General features: G+C 48.4%; 1 protein-coding gene across 5 annotated transcripts in view; it reads left to right on the top strand.

The window, feature by feature from the left end:
- Positions 1-23,948, top strand: part of SETX (senataxin) — a 631,151-nt gene that overhangs the window by 80,544 nt on the left and 526,659 nt on the right. For all 5 annotated transcript variants that reach the window (XM_086924766.1, XM_086924768.1, XM_086924765.1 and 2 more), the window contains exon 2: positions 19,524-19,707. In XM_086924766.1, the coding sequence (XP_086780892.1) occupies positions 19,528-19,707 (180 nt within the window). In that variant the 5' untranslated portion in view covers positions 19,524-19,527. The remainder of the gene's footprint in view (positions 1-19,523; positions 19,708-23,948) is intronic.

Consider the following 23,948-nt stretch of genomic DNA (forward strand, 5'->3'; position numbering starts at 1 on the left):
TTCGAGATAAAGACATATGTTACAGCTGGAATGTTCCAGGAATCTGAGATAAAGTTACGTGAATTTCGTCATGAGTAGGGATTTTACTTCTTTTTTGAAGGATGCAAATGATGGGTTGCGTCTGGTTTCTTGGGGTAGTGCATTCCAAATCCTTGGAGCAATTCCAGAGAAGGCGCGATTATATGTCTTCTTAGCAAATTTTTGAGGCTTCAGAAGGAGGTTGTTGGGGCTCATAGAGGATCTGTTCCCACACGAGAGCTAGAGTTTCTGGCCAGGTAACTCTGGGTGTTGTGGTGTAAAGCTTTGTGTGTCATGCAGGCGATTTTTAGTTGGATCCTTGCTTTGAAGGGTAGCCAATTGAGAGTTTTTAGAGGTCTGGAGAGATGTGGCAATGTCTTTTAGAACCCGTAATGAGTCTGGCCGCTGAGTTAAGTGATGCTCTAAGCGGAGCAGTTGACGATCTAGGGAGTCCAGTAAGTGTTGCACTACCATAGTCTAGTCTAGAAAGTACAAGTCTTGGATTGCCAGTTTGAAGTCAGTTGCTGGGAGGAAAGGTTTTAGTTTTCTCAGGGTGTGCATCTGAAAGTTTGCTCCTTTTACTGCAGCACTGATGTTTTTGCATGTTTAGGTAACTGTCCAGAGTTACTCCCAGTGATTTTGCTGAATCGATCAAAAGAGGTTGGCAGTTAAGCGCTGAAGGTTGTTTAAGCCATTCTTGAATGAGGTCTATTTGGTTAGGGGGGCGATTAGTAGGAATTCGGTTTTGAGGGAGTTTAGTTTGAGGTGGTTATCAGTTAACCAAGATTGAGTTTTTTGTAGAGTTGAGAGCCTTGATGTCGTCCGGTGAGTTTATCTTTAAATAAAGTTGTGTGTCGTCAACGTACATGTGAAAGTGGATATTAGATGAATTGAGGATTTCGGTAAGAGATTCCATGAATAAGTTGAACAGTGTAGGGACAGGGAGGAGCCCTATGGGACTCCTAATGTGACTGGGACAGTCTTGGACAGGGATTGGTTGACCTTGAACCTTTGGGATCTATTGCTGAGGAAAGAGGTAAACCAGTTTAGAACTGATCCTGATAAGCCCATTCTGTGTTGGAGGAGGTCAAGGAGATTTTCATGTTTGACGGCGTCGAAAGTTGACGATAAGTCGAGCAGGATAAATAGACAGGCTTCGTTCTGATCAAGTATTTTTAATGCGTCATCTACAATGTGGGTCAAGGATGACTCGACTATGCCCTGCACGGAATCCAGATTGAAATTTATTGAGCAGGTGGAAGTTGGTGATGTGGTTGTCTAGCTGGCTGAGAGCACATTTTTCAAGTAGTTTTGCCAGAGTTGGGATGTTGGAAATTGTTCTGTAGTTATTCAGGTCTGTGGGGTCCAGTGTGTCTGCTTTGTCCGTGTAATGATTTGCCAGTTTGTCTGTGAAATCTTGAGTAACAGGGTGAGTTCCTTCTAGGCAATTTGGTTTGCGAATAATCATTGAGTATTTTATAGAAATCTTTATTTGCACATTTAGCGTTTTTGAATTCTGTCTGAATAGTACCTTTTCTTAGCTTTTTTGATAGCAGACTTGTATAATCTGTTAATTTTCTGTAGGTGAAGTTTGTCTTGTTTGGCGTTTGTTTTGAGCCAGGTACGTTGCAGCTTTCTAATTTGTTGCTTTATGTATTTTATTTCTGTTTCTCCAAGGCGCTTTTTTTCTTTTGTTCTGTTGAGTGGTTTTGAGTGGTATCAGGATGTCAAAAGCTTCCTGTAGCCACTCCTATAGATTTTGAACAGAATTTATACTTTCCAGATTTGTACTGGATGTTAGTTGTGTTCCAAACTGAGTTTGTTTCACGGCCGATAGGTGGATGGATGTAAGGTAGTTTTAGGTGAGTCGCTTAACGTTGTTTTATGTTGGAAGGCAAGCAAGTGGTGGTCTGACCTTGTGACTGGAGTTATAGTTTGTAAGTGTTGGATGCTGGACAGCACTAGTGCATTTCCTGTAAACAGTTGAAAGAATGCGTTTAAGTCAAACAGACAATTTTTAAAGGAATATTTGTAGTTTCTGAAAATCGACACTTAGAAACTGTTCTGATGAAAACCAGACAATGGGAAATTCAAGTTACTGGTATCTTGAGTTAAAATGACTTTTCAGGTAAGTGTTGGGCTAAAAGATGCAGCACTGGGTTCTCTCCTGATAACAGGTGAGTAAATCGGAATTCGTTGTTCGGCTGTTTTTAGATGAATATTTTAAAGTTCCAGAACTCCACACTTAAGAATTTTCAAGTGAAACCTGTAAATGTTATCCTATGGAAGGAAAGTGAGTTATTGGCTTTTGGGTAAGTACTCAACTGGCAGAGTTAAGGTTCTGGATAGAGACTCCGGGGTCTCCCTGGTTCAGGTAGGTACAGTTGGTACACCCTCAGCGGCACAGGGGCACCCGGGTGTAGGGGTAGTTGGGCCCAATGTTATCCAATGAGAGGCAGGGGGCCTTTGGTTGGTGGCTGCTGGCAAGCTGGCCACGCGGCTGTGGGATCTAGGCTCCTGGTCACTTGCTCAGGGCAAATGGGGAAGTAGATTCGGACAAAGGTTGCACTGCCAGGGGCACTCAGGCCGCTGGGTGCATGGTGCTTTTGAGCTGTCGAGTGCTCAATGTTATTCAATTGAGTTCTTGGAAAGTGAATAAAGGCTGCAGGGTCAGGGACAGAGATTCTTTACGAGCGACCAGCACTTTGAGGGGTAAGTTGGGATCTTGGAGGATAAGTAGGCACCCAGGAGTTGGGCACAGGGGGGCGCCGGGTGCAGGGATGTCTTTTGACGTTGGAAAATCTTACCCTCTGCTGATCGCGGTTGGAGGGGTCCCTGGTTCTGAGGCTGCAGGCGTCATCTGGATCGTCGAGGAGGGTCCTTGGACACTGAATTCCAGGTCAGAATCGCCAGGGGGATCGTTCTCAGGGTCGTTGGCGGGTGCAGAGTGGGATGGATTCACGGTTCCTGGCTGGCACCAGGGGTATTGCTGTTTGAGCAGAACCACTGCTCATGGGAGTCCCAGTCCTAAGAGGTTCAAGTCAGGCATGTCCTCCGGTGTTCTCAAGGTTGCTGGCTGCAGGAGACGCCGGGATTTAGCAGGAGCTGGTTCAAGGATCAACAGGCCTGTAGGGCTGGGGCCAAGTCAGTTGGTGTCGTCCTCTGGTTAGCAGCTGCACAGCAGGTCTCCTTCTTCTTGGACTTCTTTCTTGTTTCAAAATCGGGATCTGAGGAAGGAAGGTTCAGGGTGCCCCTAATACTAAATTTAGGGGCATTACAGGTAGGGGAAGGGCAGGGACCAATAGGTCCCTGTCCTGGGGTGAGTACACCCCCTATCCTGCTCCTCTCCTGCGGGAGGGAAGCAGAAACCTATCTCTGAATGGGCCGGGCTCCCCATCTTCAAGATGGCCGGAGCCCGGAGTTGTGCTTCACCTCGCCTCTCCCACCTGAAGGGTGGAGTTGGCACAGGCTGGCACACCCCATTTCCTCACGTATGGTTTCCTACCAGTCTTCCCGCCAGTGGGGGTCAAAACCGGTGGGGGCCAGTTGCTGAGTACAGCAAGTGGCCTGGAGAAGCTCACAAAGGCGGCATGCCTTTTGAAGCTTCCCCCTGGCCATTCAGGGGGAGGAGACCTAGCACCTCGCCCAGGATGGGCATTGTTGCAGGCCCAGGAGAGCGGGAGGCTCGCTACCCAGCGGTCCAGCAACATGTCTGCTGTGTGGCAGCCTAGGCAGCCTCTCAGACAAGACGTGGATAGTAGGTTAGGTTTTTGGGTGCATCTCTAAGATGCCCTCTGTAGTGCATTTTACATTAAATCTCACACTGACATCCGTGTGGGTTTAATGTGCTGCGAAGTTTGATTTCAAACTTGTCAGTCTTCAGTGTAGTCATGGTGCTGTGGAGTTCGTAATGACAACCTCCCAGCACCATATACTCGTAATGGCATCACTGCACTTATAGTGCCCAGGAATTGCCCTGGGTACTGTAGGGCACAAGGCTCATGCACCTGTGCCCACACCACTGGCATAGGGCACTCAGCTAGAGGGGTGACTGATGTATGCCAGGGCAGTAGGTTTGTGGACATGGCACCCAGGGATGTGTGCCATGTCGACTTTGTTTAGTACTGCACCAGGACACTCAGCCTGCATGGGCAGTGTGTGGGTGGGTGTGTGGGTGTGTCTGTGTGTGTGTGTGTGTGTGTGTCAGGGTCCCTAAAGGTGGCACAATAAGTGCTGCAGCCCTTATGGGTCTTCTCTGGTCACAATGCCCTGGGTATCTAGGGTATCATTTACCAGGGGCTGACCTGTGGCCAGAGATGCCAATTGGGTTTTAGTTTTAACACAGTTGTAGGGAAGGAACACAGGCCTTGGGCACCTGATTGGCAGGAGCCCAGGGCACACTCAGTCAAAGCACATCAGCAATTCAGCAAAAAGTGGGGACATACCATGCAAGAAAGATGGCACTTTCTCACAACAAGGAAATATACTCATTGCAGCTTATTAAACAAAGCCCAAAATTAATATGGATAAAGATAAAACGAACATTGCATTGCGGCTCGGGGGCAACTGCAAAACAAGAAGCAGTGACCTCGGAGGAGTGTTGTGGGCGGGCTTGCACTGTTATGGGAAGGGTGAGGTGATGTGAGTAAGGGCGCAGGGAGATTAACATCGGCCCAGCGGGCACCAAAAAATGAAGAGGACATTTTTCGGTGTATAAGAGCATTGCTAACAAAAAGCAACACATTGGGCAGATACTGCTGGTATCAGCACAGACCCCTCCACAATGAATCTCTACATTTGAGAAGTAAACCTACAGCCTCACTGCACCTCCCCACGGTCACTTACCTCACCTATCTCCCAGGTTAGCCTAGATCTTCCCAAATTCAATCAACCCCCTCCTGCAAGTATTGAAAATCGAAACTCTGCGCTAAAAGTTGGCAGCAGCTGTGGTGCTGAAGAAAAAAACATGGACATGTGGGAGGGGTGATGTGGTGTATGGAACAGCAAGGAGAGATTTGAAGCAGTACAGCAGTCGCCAAATGTAACGAGCATTTGCAATGCAAAATATATGTATTTAGCTATGCAGCACATTAGCCTGGGTGCTGAAACATCTACTGTTTTTTAACATGGAGGGAAAGCAAGCACCGAACTCCGTGACATGTCGGGTATGGGAACACATGGAGAGTAATACTGCCTTGCAGCGGGGAATGGTATCGTCCAAAGGTCTGTTTCTAATATAAAATCAGGGCCTTAGCTGGTCATATCACTGAAAATAAAAGCTGTAATACATATTATGGTTCACGGGGGCTCGCAGAGGACAAATTCTATGGACTTGAATCTAGAGAATGCTAAAGTGATTCTGGTATTTATTTATTTTATTTATTTGTTTATTTTAAAGGTTTTATATAGTGCTGGCTAGACCCGGAGGTATCGGAGCGCTTTACATGAGTATCAGACCATAGATTGCAGGTTACATCGTTACAAAGGTTACACAGTTATTAGAGCATGGCAACATTGTTACATGGAAGGTCGAGACAAACCAGAAGGACTTATTCGTAAGGGAAAAAGCAGGCATGGGGAGAGATTCAGCGGACGGCGGGTAGGAGCAGGGGAAGTAGACAGGGAATGAAGGAGGGGAAGAGGAGGGGAGGGTGAGAGATACAGCATGGAAAGAGGAGGGGGAAGGAAGGGTGACGGGACACAAACCAGAAGACAAGTCAAAGCTGCATCCAAAGTCTGGTAAACTGTGATCCCAGGGGAAGTGGTATCATTTCACCATCTCTGTTGCAAGAGGCTCCCTATACGCAGTGTACTCTCTGAGAGGTCTCAGACTCCAAGGCCTACATACTGGATCCTTCCCCAAAAAGGGTAGAGGGAGTGCTTTGGCAAAGGGTGCCATACCATACCTCAACTGTGAGTGGCTCACTTGGGGCTGTGGACTCTCTCAGCGGGTTCGCTGAGACTTGAGAGTTTAAATATTTCGATCTTTCCCCAACAAGAGGAGATGGAATGCTTAGTAACAGGGAACAAAAGGGCAAGGGGTTAGGTGGTGTAGCAGGCAAGGGGAGGGATCCAGGGGAGAGGGGATGGGAGCAAAGGAAGTAGACCAAGAGAGAGAACTAAATGGGAACAAACCGCTTCAGTTTGGGGGACAGGCTGTTTTCTCTCTGTGGTCATGAGTTTGCCCATCTCTAAGGTACAAGCCTAGCACAGGTCATTCCAGGACATAAAAGCACACAGTTAGTAATTCAAATTATTTTTTTGCGATTCACAGAAGTTTATAGTACTGATCTCTACTGGTCGTTTTCTATCCAGTCATTAAATAGAGGCAGTTGAACAGAAAAAAGTCCCTAGGCGGAAGCAGACAAGTCCTTGGGCTGATCTCCATAGCCCACAAAGTTCATACACATATAAGTATATACTAAAGTATATACTAGAGGTCTTGAATGCTCAACCTAAAAAGCATCGCCTGCCAGCTGCCAGTCCATCCCCTTCTCTTAAGTTTGCATCCCTGGATTACATGGATGTGGTTTTGGCTCGGTACACCCATCCAGTGGACATTATGGAATTCTTGCTGTCACCAGGGAAACAGGCGTGACTTTCTTCCTTCTGGGTGGATGATTTTCATTAACCTAAACACCCCGTCAGATATTTATTGAAAATCTGGAATTTGTGTGGCAGTGGCAGGTTGGTTTAACCGACTGACAGTTTCTGATTATAAGCTTGTCCTGCAAGCCAGGTACTGAAACCTTTGACTTGAAGCTCTGCATCAGTTTCACTAGTACTTCTTTAACAAAAGCAATCTGGAGAGCGTAGGAGTGCTGGAAGGCGGTGAGACTCTGCCTTACTCATGACCAGAGCTACAAGGCCAGCTGTTCTGTGTTGGTCAGGAGCTTTGATCCCAAAGCCCTGCTGAGACACTAGACCTGTTGCTACTGCCTAGTCTGATCGAACATGCTGGTCATCGAGATTGAAGCACTCTTCACTACTGCATTTACCTGAGACAGGACAGAATGCAGTGTGACATGCGCCACCAGGTGGGTGTCAAGGAAAATTTGCGTAGCCCATGGAATGGAGCCATACGGAAGAGGTGCGGAGTACTTGTTTACATCTTCTGTCTCATTACTTTTGACTTTACTTTGCTATGGTGTGCTCAGATGAGTGCAAAAATATATATTTCCTGTTGTTTTAAGTACATTAGTTGCACATTAGTCATCCATAGATTTTTTTTATATTTTAAAAACTTCTTTACATACACATTGACCTGTCCAGAACTAAACGACAATAAAAACGAAACGAACCGTGAAGAAGTCTCTTGAGAAGAGACAAAACGTGTTGGCTACTTGTGAAAATCTGATTTTATGAAGATTTTAATCAAAAGTTTTTAAGATATAAAAAAATCTGTGGATGAATAATGTGCAATTAATTTACTTGAAACAATGGAGAATATATATTTATGGGAGAGAAATTGTGTATGCTGGTCATCTATGTGTAGTAATCTTACCGAGATTCCATCCCCTCTCGGCCGGTGGTCACTTTCACTAGCAAAGCGTGCAGCAGTAGGGTGAAGAGGCCAGCCAGAGAAGTTCATCCAAGCGAGGTGTGGCTCCCTTCGCTAGTTCGAGATAATGAACCTGTTATTACCCTTGCCCCAGATGCCTGCATTTCAAGACTAGCAGCCTATCAGTGTCTCTGTACATCTTGTAGACTGGGAATATCCGGAAATGAACTTGAAGAGCCAAGTGAAACACAAAAAAGGTTCAAGTTGATTCTACAGTAAAAACCCACGACCACACAATCCTCTCTGGCTCTCAACTGCCACAAGCCATTCCCCACATTCCAGAACCCTATAGAAATGACAGGCACAGGCGCATAATAACATCACAGAAATGACAGGCACAGGCCCTTAATAGGAATATTACAGTGATGACAGGCACAGGCGCTTAGTCGGAATATTACAGTGATGACTGGCACAGGTGCTTAATAGGAACATTACAGAAATGACCAGCACAGGCGCTTAATAGAAATATTACAGTGATGACAGGTACGGGCGCTTGATAAGAAAATTATAGAAATAACAGGCACTTAACAGGAACATTACAGAAATGACCGGCACAGATTCTCAATCAGAACTTCACAGTAATGTTTTTCTATCCTGATAACCTAATCCACACAGAGCGCTACTAGCATAATAAGGCATATGTAACAGATTGGTTTCTGTTTTTCATTGCCTCGTTACCCTTCCAGGGATGGAAGTGAAGGGACTCTTGGTAATGCCAATATTTCCCCTGAAAAGTTTGCCAGTGTGATTGCCAGGCTTAGGAGGCAGCAGTGGGTGTAACTTTTTTTTTGTTAACTTTATTTTTGAAGTTTTGTGCTATTGGACATACAATATCAGTATACCAGATTCATCCAACTCAGTACGTGGTTTACACAATTATTGAATGCAATGCACAGAGGCATAATACATGTAACAAATGTGCAGTGGAACGAGGGCAAGTCCATCCATTTAGCAGGTTTTTGGGAAGACAGTCCATCATGCAAGGTGGCATTAGTTTTCTAGATTAAGTGATACCAAAGGAGCACCAGCTATTGAAACAGTACCTCAAACAGCAATATGCAATACTAGTGCTCTTAATAGCAATATACAATTATGAAGCAATACTAAAGGGTAGATACCAATTTCACAGCTGCATAGTTCTTCAGGAGCACCAATACCTGAATAACCATGAATCATATCATAAGGATTACGTGGTCGAGTCCCCTGTACCAGGAACCCTATGCACTGCTGCCTCTGCATACGCACTCCCCTCACTGCTCATCAAATAAGACTGCAAAGGACCCCATACATCCTTCGGCCTAGAGGACATCGCTAACAGTTCCGCATATATAGAAGATTGTTCCTGACAATATACAAGATCATGCACCCATTCTTTGAATTTCGGAGCTCTCCCTCGCCCCACCTACAAGCAATTCTACGTTTTGCCAACAAAAGAGCAATATCGAAAACCTTTTTTGTCTGTTTAAGAATATACATTGTGTATCCCAATAGCATCACCAAGGGGTCCATATCAAGAGTAGCGCTCACCATGTGTTCAATTCCTTATGAACGTGTGACCAATACTCATTTATGCTGGACATTCCCACGCCAGATGTATGAATCCCGCCCCAGGCCTCTGGCATCTTGCACACCTGTCATTGTCTGATAATTGAAAGCAATATTTCTTGGGGGGAGTATAATATATACGTTGCAGAAACTTATAGTGTATGACTTTGAATCTACAACAAGCAGATATATTTTCAGTGATACTGCAGCAATATCTCCATTGCTCATCCGATATCTCCTACCCCAAGTCTTCCGACCAGTGAGTACGAGCGCAGCCAGCAATGCCTATCCTGCTCGCCCTTATTGTTTTTTACAGTTTCGACACTAAATGTTTCCCGCCAGGGGGCGCGTGGCTAGATCGCCAACGAGAATGGAAGCCTGAGCCGTGAGCTCCGGGCCGATCTCTCCTTTATCCTGCAGATAGGACTCCTCCGGGGGTGGCCCCGACCCTGTGTGGGCGCCCTGCTCCAGTGCGCCACCCGAGCACTCTTCCTGGGGCCAACGGACGGCTAGGGCGGCTGCAAGACGGGAAGAAAGAGAGGCTCCGCCTGGGGACCCGTCCATCTTGATTAGGTCGGGGGTTCACCGCTGGGTGCGGGCCCAGAGTGCACCTAAGGCCGACGTGCGCAGCCTGTATCCGGAGGGCACAGGGAGGTACCGCTGCTTCGAACGGACGGAGGAGGCTCTGGCGGCTGGCGGGCGATTGTACAGTGGACCGCGTGAGCCTGTGGCGACTCCCCCCCTTGTGAAAGAATTAAAGCAGAGCTCACCCGCTATCGCCATAAACTGTACATAAAGCAGCGCTAGCGGAGCCCACCCGCGGCCTGCAGGCTGCACCCATTGCCCCACCGTGCAGCGTGTGAGGGCCCTGACCGTCCCTGCCCTATCTGGGGATTGGCTGCGGCTTCCCCTGGCCTGGAGCAGTGGTGCGTCCTTGGGCAGGGGCTGACGCCTGGACCCTGACCTGGTGCGGTGCCGCTTGTGACACTGGTGCCCCATGCATCCGGCTGACTTGTTGCCGGGGGTTGGGGAGGCGCTGCGACCGACCTCTGCCACGAGTGGACCCCTGCAGATTCTCCTGTCTAGCACCGCAGGAGACACCTTCGTGACAGCGGCGGCCCTGGGGGCGGTTGTCCCAGCGGAGGGGCGCTGGCAGAGCAACGTGGCGCTCTGAGAGCTGGCGATGGTTGGAGCCTTGTGGAGGACTGGACTAGAGTTGGCAGTGCTCAGTGGTGGAGTCCTGGTGGGCCCGGTGGTACAGCTGCGCCGGAACCTGAGAGGTGGGTGCTTTGAGCGGACGTTCCACAGCACGAGGCGCTCCTGCGGCTTAGATTGGGCCGCCTGCCTCAGAGAAGGTCCTGCATTTGCTGAGGGCAGTCATCAACTGCTGCACATACCCACTGCGGTCTGGAACTGGGACCTGGAACCCGGACTTGCAAAAGCGGGAAGAGAGGCCTAAGGGAGGTGGATAGGCCCGCCTGCGCAGCGGCGACGAGAGATTCTCGCACCTGGTGGACCGGCGAGGGGGGACTGGACCCGGCCTGGAGCTGCCGTGGGGCTCTGCTGTGTTGGCTCCTGCATATCAGGCGTGTACTACCCTGGGAGGGGGCATACCGTACAGGTAGAGTTCCCCCACTGGTAGCGGTCAAAGACTCTGGAGACCTGCCACGATAGGAGGTAGCCACTTCCAGGGCCACTCCGCATAGGAGGCCGGCGGGGTGGTCTTCCTGCTTTCTCGCCCTACAAACACACCGGGGGTGACGAGCGCGCAGTTCCTGCTCCAACGTGGCACGCCTGAAGGTGCTGAGGCGTTGGTATTGGCGCCGGCGGTCGGCCATAGTGCTGAAGAATGGGGAAGCCGCGCAAGGTGCCGGGGACCGTGCCGATCGACCAGGCGGAGGATTCCCAGGGGCCACAGGAATTGGGCTTACCTGGAAGCCAAAATGCAGGGCTACAACAGCAGCAGATGGACCAGATCCTTAAAGCCATATCTGATACGCGGACCGCGCTCCATCAGGACATTGCGCAGGTGTCGACCAGCCTAGGATTGTTGAAGGCGGATCGCGACAAACTATCCGATCGGGTCAAAAGCGCCGAGCTGGTGTTGGACCGGCTGGAACCGGCTCAGAAGGCGACAGATGCTGCAATGGACGACCTACTGCACAGAGTGCAGTAGCTGTAGAGGAGGGCTGAGGACGCGGAAGGGCGCAATAGGCGCAACAACATTCGGGTGGTAGGTCTGCCAGAAAAAGTAGAGGGGAGTGACATGGTCGCCTATCTGGAAGCGTAGTTGAGGGCTGTGGTCGTGCCTGAAGGCCTCACACACTTTTATACCCTGGAACGGGCGCATCGAGTTCCCGCCGGGCCGCCCCCCTCGCCCCGTGGTTGCGCAACTGCTGCACTTTAGAGATCGGGATATCATTTTGCGGCAGGCCCGGGCGTCTGGCCCATACAAAGTGGACAATGCGTCAGTCTCCCTCTACCCTGACTATTCCCAGGAGGTTCAACGGAACCGCTTCCCCTTCCTGACGGTCAAGAGGGCCCTCCAAGAAGAGGGAGTACATTACTCACTACTGTTCCCGGCACGCCTGAAGGTGATGGTGGACGGGGTGACGACTTTCTGTGACACGCCAGAGGATGCTTGGCAATGGCTGGAGAGGTACACGAGCGCCACTTCCTGCTTTGCACCACTTCCGCCCTGCCTCTCCACCGTGCAGGTGAGCGGTCTAGTGGTTGCTGAGCCTTCTTCTATTTCTTGTGCGCATTCTGGCTCCTCAAGCTGACAAACGTGGCGAGTAAGGCTGCGGGCGTGTAATAACGCTGCTGATGTTTTTAATACTTTATCCAGCTGACTACTAGCTGTTCTCCTTTTTAAAATTGATATTTGTGTTTATGTGTTATTGCGCTTGCACTATTGACTTTTGGACACGGTAACCTGCTCACCTGATTTCTTCCGCTCCTGACCCCGTTCCGCCCCGGCAGTGTGCCGTTTGAGCGGAGGGTCCTCTACACGAGCGCCACTTCCTGCTTTGCACCACTTCCGCCCTGCCTCTCCACCGTGCAGGTGAGCGGTCTAGTGGTTGCTGAGCCTTTTTCTATTTCTTGTGCGCATTCTGGCTCCTCAAGCTGACAAACGTGGCGAGTAAGGCTGCGGGCGTGTAATAACGCTGCTGATGTTTTTAATACTTTATCCAGCTGACTACTAGCTGTTCTCCTTTTTAAAATTGATATTTTGTGTTTGTGTTATTGCGCTTGCACTATTGACTTTTGGACACGGTAACCTGCTCACCTGATTTCTTCCGCTCCTGACCCCGTTCCGCCCCGGCAGTGTGCCGTTTGAGCAGAGGGTCCTCTACACGAGCGCCACTTCCTGCTTTGCACCACTTCCGCCCTGCCTCTCCACCGTGCATGTGAGCGGTCTAGTGGTTCACGTCACCCAGCATATATGGCGACCTGGAGGAAGCGCAGCGGACGAGTGCAGCGGGAGCGCTGACTTCGCGCCGACTTCGTGCCGACTTCGCGCCGACTTCGCGCATAAGTCAAGCCCGTCTGCGCCCGTCCGCAGCCGACCGGGGCCTGGGGCCACGCATGCTGCTTGTCGTATTACCAACTCTTCTCAGGACTTACTCTTGCTTCAGTGCTCCGCCCCTCTTGCTCCCCATGTTGCTGGTATTGCCCAAACTTGCGGCATCTGGACTTCTCATTGTCCCCATGACTACCCGGCTAGGCCTCCTACCCTTGCCTTTCATAGCAACGCAGTTTCCACACCCACCATGATCAACTCTCATGACTCCCACTCTATTTCCATTGTTTACCTCAACACTCGTTCGCTTCCCAAACACCAACTGGAAGTGTTCCAATTATTGGACAATGGTAACATCGATATCCTGCTCCTCTCTGAAACCTGGCTTCACGAGGACTCTTCCCCCGACATCCTTGCTGCCATCCCCACAGGATTTTATATCCTCCAATCCAACAGGGCAACAGGTAGATCGGGTGGTGGAGTAGCTGCCATTATTTGCTCCAAATTCTAATTCACAACTCTGATAACTACTCCTATTCTAAACTCTGATATTCTCACTATGAAATTCATGTCCCCTAAATATTCCTTCATATGCGTCTTAGTGTATCTCCCCCCTGCTAACATGCCCCTTTTTTCTTCTCATTTCGGTGATCTTATCTCTCAGTCGGTCATCAATTCCGCTAGAATTCTGATTATTGGGGACTTCAACTACTGGCCATCTGACTCTCAGGAAAGTGGCCTGTCGGTTGAATTCACAGATCTACTATGTGGCTTTAATTTCCAACAGCACATCTTTGTAGCAACCCACAATAAAGGCCATACTCTCCACCAGGTATGGACGGCAAATTTGGACATTTCTCCTCCCCTAGTCTACCCTTGCACCTGGTCCGACCATTTCTTTATTTCTTTTTCACTGAAACTTTCTCTGCCTGCCCGCTCTCCACCGGTGTCGAATTTTTCGGCACGAAACTGGAAACATGCTGATATCCCCCACTTCCATTCTATTCTGTCAAGTCAAGTCAAGTCAAAAAATTTATATAGCGCGCTACATACCCAGAGGGTCTCAAGGCGCTTGAAGAGGGGTGGTGAATTACTTGTCAAATATCCACGTTTTAAGTTGTTTTCTGAATGCTAGGTGGTTCTGAGTAAGGCGAAGGTAAGTGGGAAGTGAGTTCCAGGTTTTGGCTGCCAGGTAGGAGAAGGATCTACCTCCCATGGTGGTTTTGTTGATGCGAGGTACCGTGGCAAGGGCTTGGTTGGATGATCGTAGCTGGCGGGAGGGGGTGTAGAAGGACAGTCGTGTGTTGAGGCATTCGGGTCCGATTTCGTCGAGTGCTTTGTGTGCGTGGGTTAAGAGCCGGAAAGTGATCCTCTTTTGACAGGGAGCCAGTGGAGGTTTTTCAGGTGACCAGAGATATGTTCTTTACGCGGGATGTCTAATATGAGCCTGGCTGAAGCATTCTGGATTCGTTGGAGTTTAGCGGTAGTGCCGGCATAGAGGGTGTTTCCGTAGTCCAGTCGGCTCGTGACCAGAGCGTGAGTGACCGTTTTCCTAGTTTCGGTGGGGATCCAACGAAATGTTTTTTTGAGCATGCGAAGAATGTTGAAGCAGGATGAAGAGACGGCGTTGACTTGTCTGTTCATCGAAAGTGAGGAATCCAGGATGACGCCCAGGTTCCATGCGTGGTCCGTCGGGATGGGTGCTTTTCCAAGGGCTTCTGGCCACCAAAGTCGTCCCAGGCAGAGGGGGAGGTACCTAAGATGAGGACTACTGTTTTATCTGAGTTCAGTTTCAGACCGCTGTGTTTCATCCATTCGGCTACTTCTTTCATTCCTTCGTGTAGGTTAGTTTTGGCGGTGCTAGGGTCATTGGTGAGTGATAGAATCAGTTGAGTGTCATCCGCGTAGGAGATGATGTTGAGGTTGTGTTGGCGTGCGATGGCCGCGAGGGGGCTCATGTATACGTTGAAAAGGGTGGGACTGAGTGAGGACCCTTGGGGTACGCCGCAGATGACTTCAGTGGCCTCTGAGATGAATGGTGGGAGGCGGACTCTCTGGGTACTTCCGGTGAGGAACGAGGTGATCCAGTCCAGTGCTTTTCCTTGTATTCCGATGTTCTTGAGGCGCTGTAGAAGGGTGCTATGGCAGACTGTGTCGAAGGCTGCGGAGAGGTCAAGGAGGATGAGGGCGACTGTGTCTCCATTGTCCAGGAGAGTTCAAATGTCGTCTGTTGCTGCGATGAGGGCGGTTTCAGTGCTGTGCTTGGCTCGGAAGCCGGATTGTGAGGAGTCGAGGGATTTGTTTGTTTCGAGGAAGGCGGCGAGCTGGTTGTTGACCGCTTTCTCGATGACTTTGGCTGGGAATGGAAGGAGCGAGATAGGGCGGTAGTTTTTGAGTTCGGTGGGGTCAGCTGTGGGTTTCTTCAGAAGGGCGCTGAGTTCGGCGTGTTTCCAGCTTTCCGGGAATGTTGCGGAGTCGAGGGAGCAGTTGATGACGTCTCGGAGGTGTGGTGCTATGATGGAGTCTGCTTTGTTAAAGATATGGTGAGGGCATGGGTCTGTGGGGGATCCTGAGTGGATAGAGTTCATCAGACGGATGGTGTCCTCAGTAGAGATTGGTTTCCAGTCATTGAGGGTGTTCAAGGGAGGTGGGGGTCCTGCAGGGGGATGGTTGGGTTGGTCTTTAGGTTGGTTGTCGAAGCTGTTGTGGATGTCTGCAATTTTGTTGTGGAAGAACGAGGCTAGGGAGTCGCAGAGGGCTTGAGAGGGGGTGATGTCGTTGGAGTTGGCCGAAGGATTGGTAAATTCCTTGACGATGTTGAATAGTTCCTTGCTGTTGTGGGCGTTGTTGTCTAGTCGGTCCTTGAAAGCGGCTTTCTTGGCATTTCGGACCAGTTGGTGGTGTGTGCGGGTGGCGTTTTTGAAGGCGTCCTTGGTGCTGGTGGTTGGGTCTTTTTTCCAGACCTTCTCAAGGGAGCGGCAGAGTTTCTTGGATTTCTTAAGGTCATCGTTGAACCAGGAGGCCTTCTTGCTGCCAAGTTCGATTTGTCGTTTTTTCAGTGGTGCTAGGATGTCGGCGCAGTTGGATATCCATAGAGTGAGGTTGGTGGCGGCTTGGTCGGGGTTTGAGGAATGGGCTGGGGAGTTTAGAAGAAGCGATGAGGAGATCTGGTCGATGGTGATTTTGTTCCAGTTTCGTTGCAGAGTTGGTTGGGGGTGGTTGTTGGGTTTGGGCTTGTTGTAGGTAAAGTGAACGCAGCTGTGTTCAGTCCAAAGGAGAGCCGTGGTGTGGCTGAAGGAGACATGATTGCTGGAGGTGAAGATAGGGTGGAGTGTGTGACCTGCGATGTGGGTGGGGGTAGTGACAAGTTGTTTAAGTCCGAGGTTGTCCAAAAGGGTGGTGGAATTGCGGTCGTGTTCTTTTCAAGGTGAAAGTTGAGGTCTCCCAGAAGGGTGTAATCTTTGGAGGGGAGCGCGTGTGGAGTGATGAAGTCCGTGATGTCCTCACTAAATTGTGCGCGGGGTCCTGGAGGTCTGTAAAGGAGGGTGCCTCTGAGTGTGGTCTTGGGGTCGATGTGGATCTGGAAGTGAAGGTGTTCAGAGTTGGCGAGATTGACGTCTGAGCTGGTTGAGATGTGGATGGATTTCTTATGGACGATAGCGATTCCTCCTCCTGTGTGGCCGGTACGGTCCTTGCGTATGATCTTGTAATCTTCTGGGATGGCAATGGTGATGTCTGGGGCAGAAGAGGCGTTCATCCATGTTTCTGTTAGGAAGGCGACGTCCGGAGAGATGGTGTCTAGTAGATTCCATAGGTCAATGGCGTGCCTGTGGACCGATCGGGTGTTGAGCAAGATGCATTGTAGGTGGTTGGGGTCGGATATCTGTGGTGTGATCGTAGCGGAGTTGTTGTCGGTGCCGTTGAGTTTGCAGGAGTTGCATGAGAAAGGTCCGTGGGTTTGTCCGGGGGCGGCTTGGACGCAGTTGGGGGAGCGGCCGGGGTTAAGGGCTAGGAGGGTGGTGGCGTCGTAGGTAATGCGGGAGGGGTGGGCATGACAAGGGCCAGGGGGTATGGCGCTGGGCGCGGTCCAGGCGCGGACGGGCTTACCTTTGGCGCGACTGGGGCGCGGTCGCTGCGCGTGAACGCTGCACGTAGGGATCTTGGTCATATATGGATAGTGGAGGGGGAGGGGCGAGGGCGGAGCAGCTGGGAGACGGGAGGCGGGGTGGATATCCGGGGAGGGAAGTCTAAATAACAACAACAACAGACTAAACAAGATGGCAGTCGGCCAAATCCAATGCAGAGATGGGGGCACAAAGTATTAATGACACGCTCAAACTAACAAACAAATTCGGGCACAGACAATCAAATCAAATTACAAACTGTCACTCTGGATCAATGGCTGACCCAAGCTTGTAATGTGGTTGCCCCCATGAAAATCATCAGTTCCAAACGCCCACATGACGCGCAGCGCTGGTTTACTGAACAACTAAAATCGGATAAATTACTCCTCAGACAAGCTGAGCGTCGGTGGAGGCGAAATTATGACCCCTCACTAAAGACTATTTATACCGATTTATTAAAACTATATAAACAATCCATCATTTTGGCCAAATCCTTGTACTACTCCCAGAAAATCATTAGTTCAGCCTCAAAAACCAAGGATATCTTTTCCATTGTAGCTGAACTTTCCCTTCCAGATCGTGTCACTGCCCAGCCCCACCCTCACAGGCTCTTTGTGACTCCCTCAATTCATTCTTTATTGATAAAATCACCACCATTAAAAACAACATTCCCCCCCCCTCCCCCGCTCAATGTCTGTGTTCTCCCTCCCTCTAATCCTTGTTGCCTGCATGAATTTCCTCCTATCTCTCTGGCTGAATTTATCTCTCTACTACATGTAGTCAGCTCTGGTTCTCCCAACAATTGTTGCCCCCCCCCCCAAATCTTGAAGGACGCTTTCATGGCCTTTCCAGGTCCCCCATTAGACCTGCTTAATCTCTCACTCGCTACAGGCTCTGTCCCCGATGCTTTCAAAAAAGCTACTGTAGTACCCATCCTTAAAAAACCCGGTTCTGATCCAGCTGTTTTAGGCAACTATCGACCTATCTCCCTCCTCCCCTATTTGGGCAAGGTGTTGGAGACTTATGTCACCCGCTGTCTGAGCGCCTTCATTGAAAAATCTCACTTCCTAGATGACCAGCAGGCCGGTTTCAGACCGGCCCACTCTACGGAAGCAGTCGTTGTGGCTGTTATGAATGCGCTGAGGCAGGGGGCTGACAAGAATCTGGCTCAGGCCTTGGTGCTACTAGATCTATCGGCCGCTTTTGACACGGTCGATCATGCTATCTTGATCGACCGTGTCAGAAAGGCGGGCATTCAGGGCCTGGCCTTGACCTGGATTGGATCCTTCCTTCAACAACGCTCTCAATCGGTTTTACTTTCCACTTTCTCTGCTTCCCAAACCTCACTTTCCTGTGGTGTCCCCCAGGGCTCTGCTCTATCCCCCCTTTTATTTAATCTTTACATGCAACCCCTTCTAGCTTCTCTCCGCCACTCCCCTGTTACCATCTTCAATTACGCAGATGACCTGCAGCTAATCTTCCCCATTGATTCCTCTTCTCTCTCTTGCTCTAATTTTCAAGTGCACCCTTCTGTCACTTTCGCATCCCTTGGTTCTCTTTTTCCACTTGTCTGCATTTTTTCTATCTGTAGTTCTCCTTTCCCCCATTTTGACCAGTCACTGCCCTCTTCCCACTTAGTTTTCAACTCCTCTGTCCCTCTCTTCCTTCTTTTGTTTCGACCCATATGGTTTATACATATCTTTGTTCTCTCTTGTTCTTCCAGTATCTAACATGATCTGTCCTTTTAGTCATTATGCTTTCCTGCCCTTAGTGCTAGCTCATACATCGTTCTTACGCTTCTGTGTTGCTGATCTTTAGTGTCATTCCATTTCCCTCCACCTTCCCATCTCTTATGCCGCTTTCTTTTCCGCCTCCCCCTTCTAATTCTGTTCCATTCCTGTCCTGCTTCTCACTTCCCTAGTTTTGGCTTCTCAATAACCACCTCTTCTTATAGCAACCTCGAGGAGAAAGGTGGCGGTGATCAGGCCGTGGTAGAGCGTCCAGCATCTTTAGTCTGAGCAAGAAAGACTTTGAAGAACCAACGCCACCGTTCATCCATAGCTCACATGGGGCTCATCTTTAGGTTTTGACCTTTTGTCTTTGAAAAATGACTTACTTAACTAAACCACCTAAAGCCCAGACAAAATTTTGCTACAGAAATATTGGCGTAAGATCACCTTTTCATTTTCATGGCAGTCTCATAAGTTTGTTCATTTGAGTTTCGATGGACCCAACAGTGCTAGCAGTCAACGCACTGCGGACTCAAGCTGAGGTGTCACCAATGGAGTGGCACAAGCAAAGCACACTAGAATACGGCTTTAGAATTGAGCTCCTGGTGAAGTTCACCAGGGATCTCGTTTTTTCATAGTACACTTTTCACCCAACAAGATTAGACTCTGGTGAAATTCAAATGATGCCAGTGTAATGTGCTTAATTTCATTAATTTTGCACTACATACGTTAGGCAAAATTCCAGAAATTCCAACATTACATTATGTTGGGCAATTATGCCATCGTTTGTGGAAAAATTATACGTCAGGAACAGTGTGCATAATCAGTACATGAGCGGCTGTTCTTCACGGCACTTGTGCTTTCTATGTTTTTTTTTTTTAAAGCATGAAATCGTTCTGGTTATGAATTAACCAGAGGGCGCATTTTGCACCAACATGTAGCACAAAGTGACAGATTTGTATTTCAGCCCCCTCTGATTTCTGTTATGAACCTTCTTCTTTTTTTTTATTTTTTTTTTACAGAAATATGAGCACATGTCGTTGGTGCACACCTAGTGGCTTCTCCACCAGCGAGTTCCTGAGGCAGTATGCAACCAGTAGCTTATCTCGCGAGGACTTTCTTTCTGCAAACGATGACCTCAGCTACTGCCTGGAGTGTGTGGTGGAGTACCACAAGGCCCGAGATGAACTTCCCACATTGCACAAGGTAATTATGTTGTCTAGTTTATGAATTCTGTAAGGTGAAAACACTAGAGTTCTGTCATAGTGAAAGATTGGTAGGCTCAACTCTGCCATAGGCGCATAATGTTTTCGTACATCAGTTATTTGTAGGTCTTGCTGAAAAAAACGCGCATGGGTTGTTCAGCGAGAGTTATAGTAAGGGGGCTTTCAAAAATGCTCCCAAAGTCTGCAGGCGGATGGGGCACAGTGCATGTGCGCCGGGCGCACAAACCATTTGTCCACCTAAAGCCTTAGGGAGCATTTTCGCTGCCGCTTTGATGTTCTCAGTGAGCCGCGTGGCCACTGAGAACATCAAAGCGGCCGCGAAATGCTCACCATTTGCCACCTCCTCCCATATCTCACTTCCTGCTTGTATTTAGATGTCTCTCACGGCGTCTCTCTCTCCTTTCTGCTGATTTTACACCCAGATGTCCCATTGCACTTACTTCATAACGTCCTCTTTGGCACCCTAACTTCTGCCCTCTTTCCCCCCCTCCCTATTTCTTTTCGTGTTCTTCGATGGTTTTTCTCGCGTTCTTGCTTCCTGCACTCTTCTCTTATCTTTCCTCTTCCCGCTCACTTCGATATTCTCATTTCCCCCCTTTTTCTTTCTCCTCCAATTCTCCCTTATCGTGCTTTCCTCCATAGCTCACATTTCCTCCTTGTTTTCCACCCGCATTCTCCATTTCTGCTCACACTTTCTCTCTCTACGTACAATCTTCCCTACCACCTTCATATTACCTTTCTCCACATTTTTGTTCTTCATGCCTTTTCTCATTTCCTCTCCGATCTCTTCTCCGTCAATAAAAATGTTAAATCCTAGTTTTTTTTTTACAACTTACTTCTTGGCTCGCTTCGTTACACCTCCCACCCCAGAGAGCACCTTCACCCACAACCACCTCCCTCCCCTATACCCACCCATTTCCGGGGAAGAGTTGAGACTGATGCAGGCACAGTAAAATACCAGCAAAGAAGAAATTGTGGCGGGCCGTTAAATGAACGTGAGCAAGGCACGCTGGCCCCACCAGCACCACTGGGTCACGGTGACGCTGCACCGGTTGAACCGCCGACAGCTACGTAAAATTAAAACCGAATGAGCGCTTCAAGCACTTGAATTCAAGCCCAGATCACAGCACACGCCTGATGCTCAGTGCACAGCGGTCCTGCTCTATCTAACCCCCTGTCACTCTTAAAACCTCGTAAAAACACGCCCGGGTTAGGGGTCGTTTCATCGCCAACTTGCTAATGGCTCAAACGAATTTCCGCGGTGTTCGGAAGCGGCTACAAATTTATGAAACTGCAGAAATAAAACATTGGCGGTAATGAAAAAGCCTTCCACTCGGTATCAACAGGTTTGGACTAGTTTTGCAGCACAAAATGCCATTTCCACCCGCAATAAACTCAAAGGTCTGCAATAAGTGTCAGAAGGATGGATTTAGAGTCATGAGTCGCTTGCTTTGCTCAGATTGCTTTTTATTCTCACATACCTGGCGCATCCCGTCTTACCAATTCACAAATACTGATAATATGCAGCTTTAAAAGATGGATAGCTCATCTGAGTATCTGTAAGGCACAGGCTGCGTTCGCCTTGTCTGGGGTGTCACTGCAGTGGCTGAACCTTCACATATCCCAGGTCCAAGCATCCGTACTTTACCCAGTCCAAGTTTTTTTTCTCCTTTGTATTCTAGAATGTGTACTAGTTTTCTCTCATTTAAATTAGGACTACAAGTTCCAGAAATCAAAGTAAAATCCTGATCTAGATAGACTACACACAGAGGCAACGATTTAACAGGGAGAGCAGCCGAGCCACTGGTAGATGGAGCCCGTGCACCAGCCAAGCCCTAAAAATGATTGATATGTAAACCATACTACAATCATCATGTAAAAGTACATTACATTTTATTTTAGATTGTTTCCGGCGTGCTTTGGTGTGAACACAACTTAGGAAATAATTTGTACGTTAACTTGAGGTACGCTATACATTGTTTTAGTTTGGTATTATGTTTGTCTTTTGCCCAGCGACATTTAGCATATACACAAAGCACTGTAACTATTAAATTACTTTTAGGCTATTGTATTTATTTTGACCACATATGTGTGATTACAAACGTTTATAAAGGCAATAGTTATGGCATTTTGTAGATGTAATGTTAGTTTGGTTAGATGTTTGGTACTAACAGTAGCAACAAAATGTCACTTGTGCGGTACACTATGCTAAACACTGATTTTAAGCTTACATCTAGCGTATTGATAGAACCAGCTTTTCTGCAACCTTCAAAGCCGGAAATGTTTGCCTTATGCTATGAATTTGCCCGTAATGACTACACCGTTTTTTACTATTAATACAGTAATGCTTTATTTTGCAGTTAATAATTTGTGGGAACAGCTACTATTTATTTGCGTATGCTTTCTATATGCTTAATTGTTATCTATCGCCCTCCCTCTATCGCCCTCACTCTATCTATCTATTGCTCCACCACAACATCACTGAACGCCGCAGATCAATCTGTGCAACCATTCCACAACAACTGGTTCAAATATGCTCTCTCAATGTTTCAAGCTTTATTACAAATGTCACAAAAAGATGTTAATACTTCACTTCTGTTCTTGGATTTTCGTCACAATAAAATACACTGAACATAATCTTCACAAAAGTTATTTTACAAAAGTTAGCTATTGCCATTATAAATTACAATAACTCTTATTTAAGTATTAATTATTAAAAAAAAAATAAAAGCAATTGTTATTTGTAATATCAATACATCTAAGTCACGTAAATACAACAAATGTTGCATTACAAATGCTATAGGTGTTCCATTTGCGAAAGTTAAAACCATTGGCATTGTAAATGACAAAGCTATTAATTTCTCTATTTTCAAAACCAACACATAAATAAAAAATGTGTCATTTACCATACCAATAGCTCAAACTTTCCTAATGCGAGACCTATTGCATTGCAAATGCTTGTTCTCCTGGACCTGATGATATTCCAGCAAATATTCTACACAGTATGGCAGTGGACTGCAAAGCAAAGTTCTTTTCTCATTAGAAAGCTGCCTGTTGTGCACAAGGCGCAGTCTGAAAGAAATGCCTCCTAACGTTGCTCCAGAAGTCTTGGTCCAAATGGGAGTGTTTTGTACTCTCCTGGTATCCTGAATACATCACAAACGCTCACTCCAGCTATGACTATGCTAGTAGCTCATGGGACTCTCTGGACTAGCCAGTGAGACCACCTCAGAGAAGGTGTTGCGCTCAGACAGCCTACTCCTTGCCACTCAAGTTGAAGTAAATACTGGGGTCAAGCCGTAAACCCCTGTGGAGTGTGACTCTCCAAAGGTGATGCCTCTATCCTCCCAGAAGCGTAGCCTCTTATGAAATTTGGTGGTTTTAAACATACCTCAATTCGTCCAATCTCCCAGGGTTTGGCCCACAGGTTAATGTTTCTGATAGATGCATCTGCCGTGTGGATTCCTCACCTTGTGAATATCCCCTTGCGTCAGCAACATTCGGAAATTCTTTTCGTAGCCTCGTGCCGACGTGGACTTGGACTTCATAGAGACACGGCCTCGCACGCGACTCCGCTGACGTCACCGACGCCTATAATAGGCCCACGCCGGCGTGATGACATCAGTTCCCTTTTTTCCGCGTCATCGACGCTACCGGTTATCGGGAATCTCAGTAGCCAACTGGTACTTTGTTGCCTTTTTGTTACCATTTTCTGCTTCTCTGTATCCTGTCTCTTCGGCGATGTCGACAAAGAAGACCGGCTTCAAGCCCTGCAGGAAGTGCGGTAAAATGATGTCTATTACCAACCCGCACGGTGACTGCATTGTGTGTTTAAGTTCTGACCACGATGTGGATGGTTGTTCCTCATGTCGGAAGATGAACCCGAAGGCCCTGAGGGAAAGAGAGACCAAACTCCTGGTGGCAGAGCTGAAGGCTGGGAAAGAAAAGTCGTCGAGGTCTCGTTCTCGAAGGGAGAGGTCGAGGTCGAGGTCTGGATCTCGTGAGAGGTAGTCTTCGAGGTCAGCTTCAGATCATGCTTCGAAGTCGAAGAAGAAGCATAAGAAGAAGAGACATGAGTCCCGACGTCGATCCGGTAAGGAGTCGGGCTCAAAGTCGAGGTCACCGAAGAAGGTACGTTCTAAGGTGGTTACTCTGGATGTCTCTGAGCCTGAAGGTGAGGCTTCACCTTCGGAGTCGCGTGTGCCGTCACTGACTCCGGAT

The sequence above is a fragment of the Lissotriton vulgaris genome, chromosome 5 (assembly GCF_964263255.1).
Source record: "Lissotriton vulgaris chromosome 5, aLisVul1.2, whole genome shotgun sequence".
In the NCBI taxonomy this organism is placed as follows: Eukaryota; Metazoa; Chordata; class Amphibia; order Caudata; family Salamandridae; genus Lissotriton; species Lissotriton vulgaris.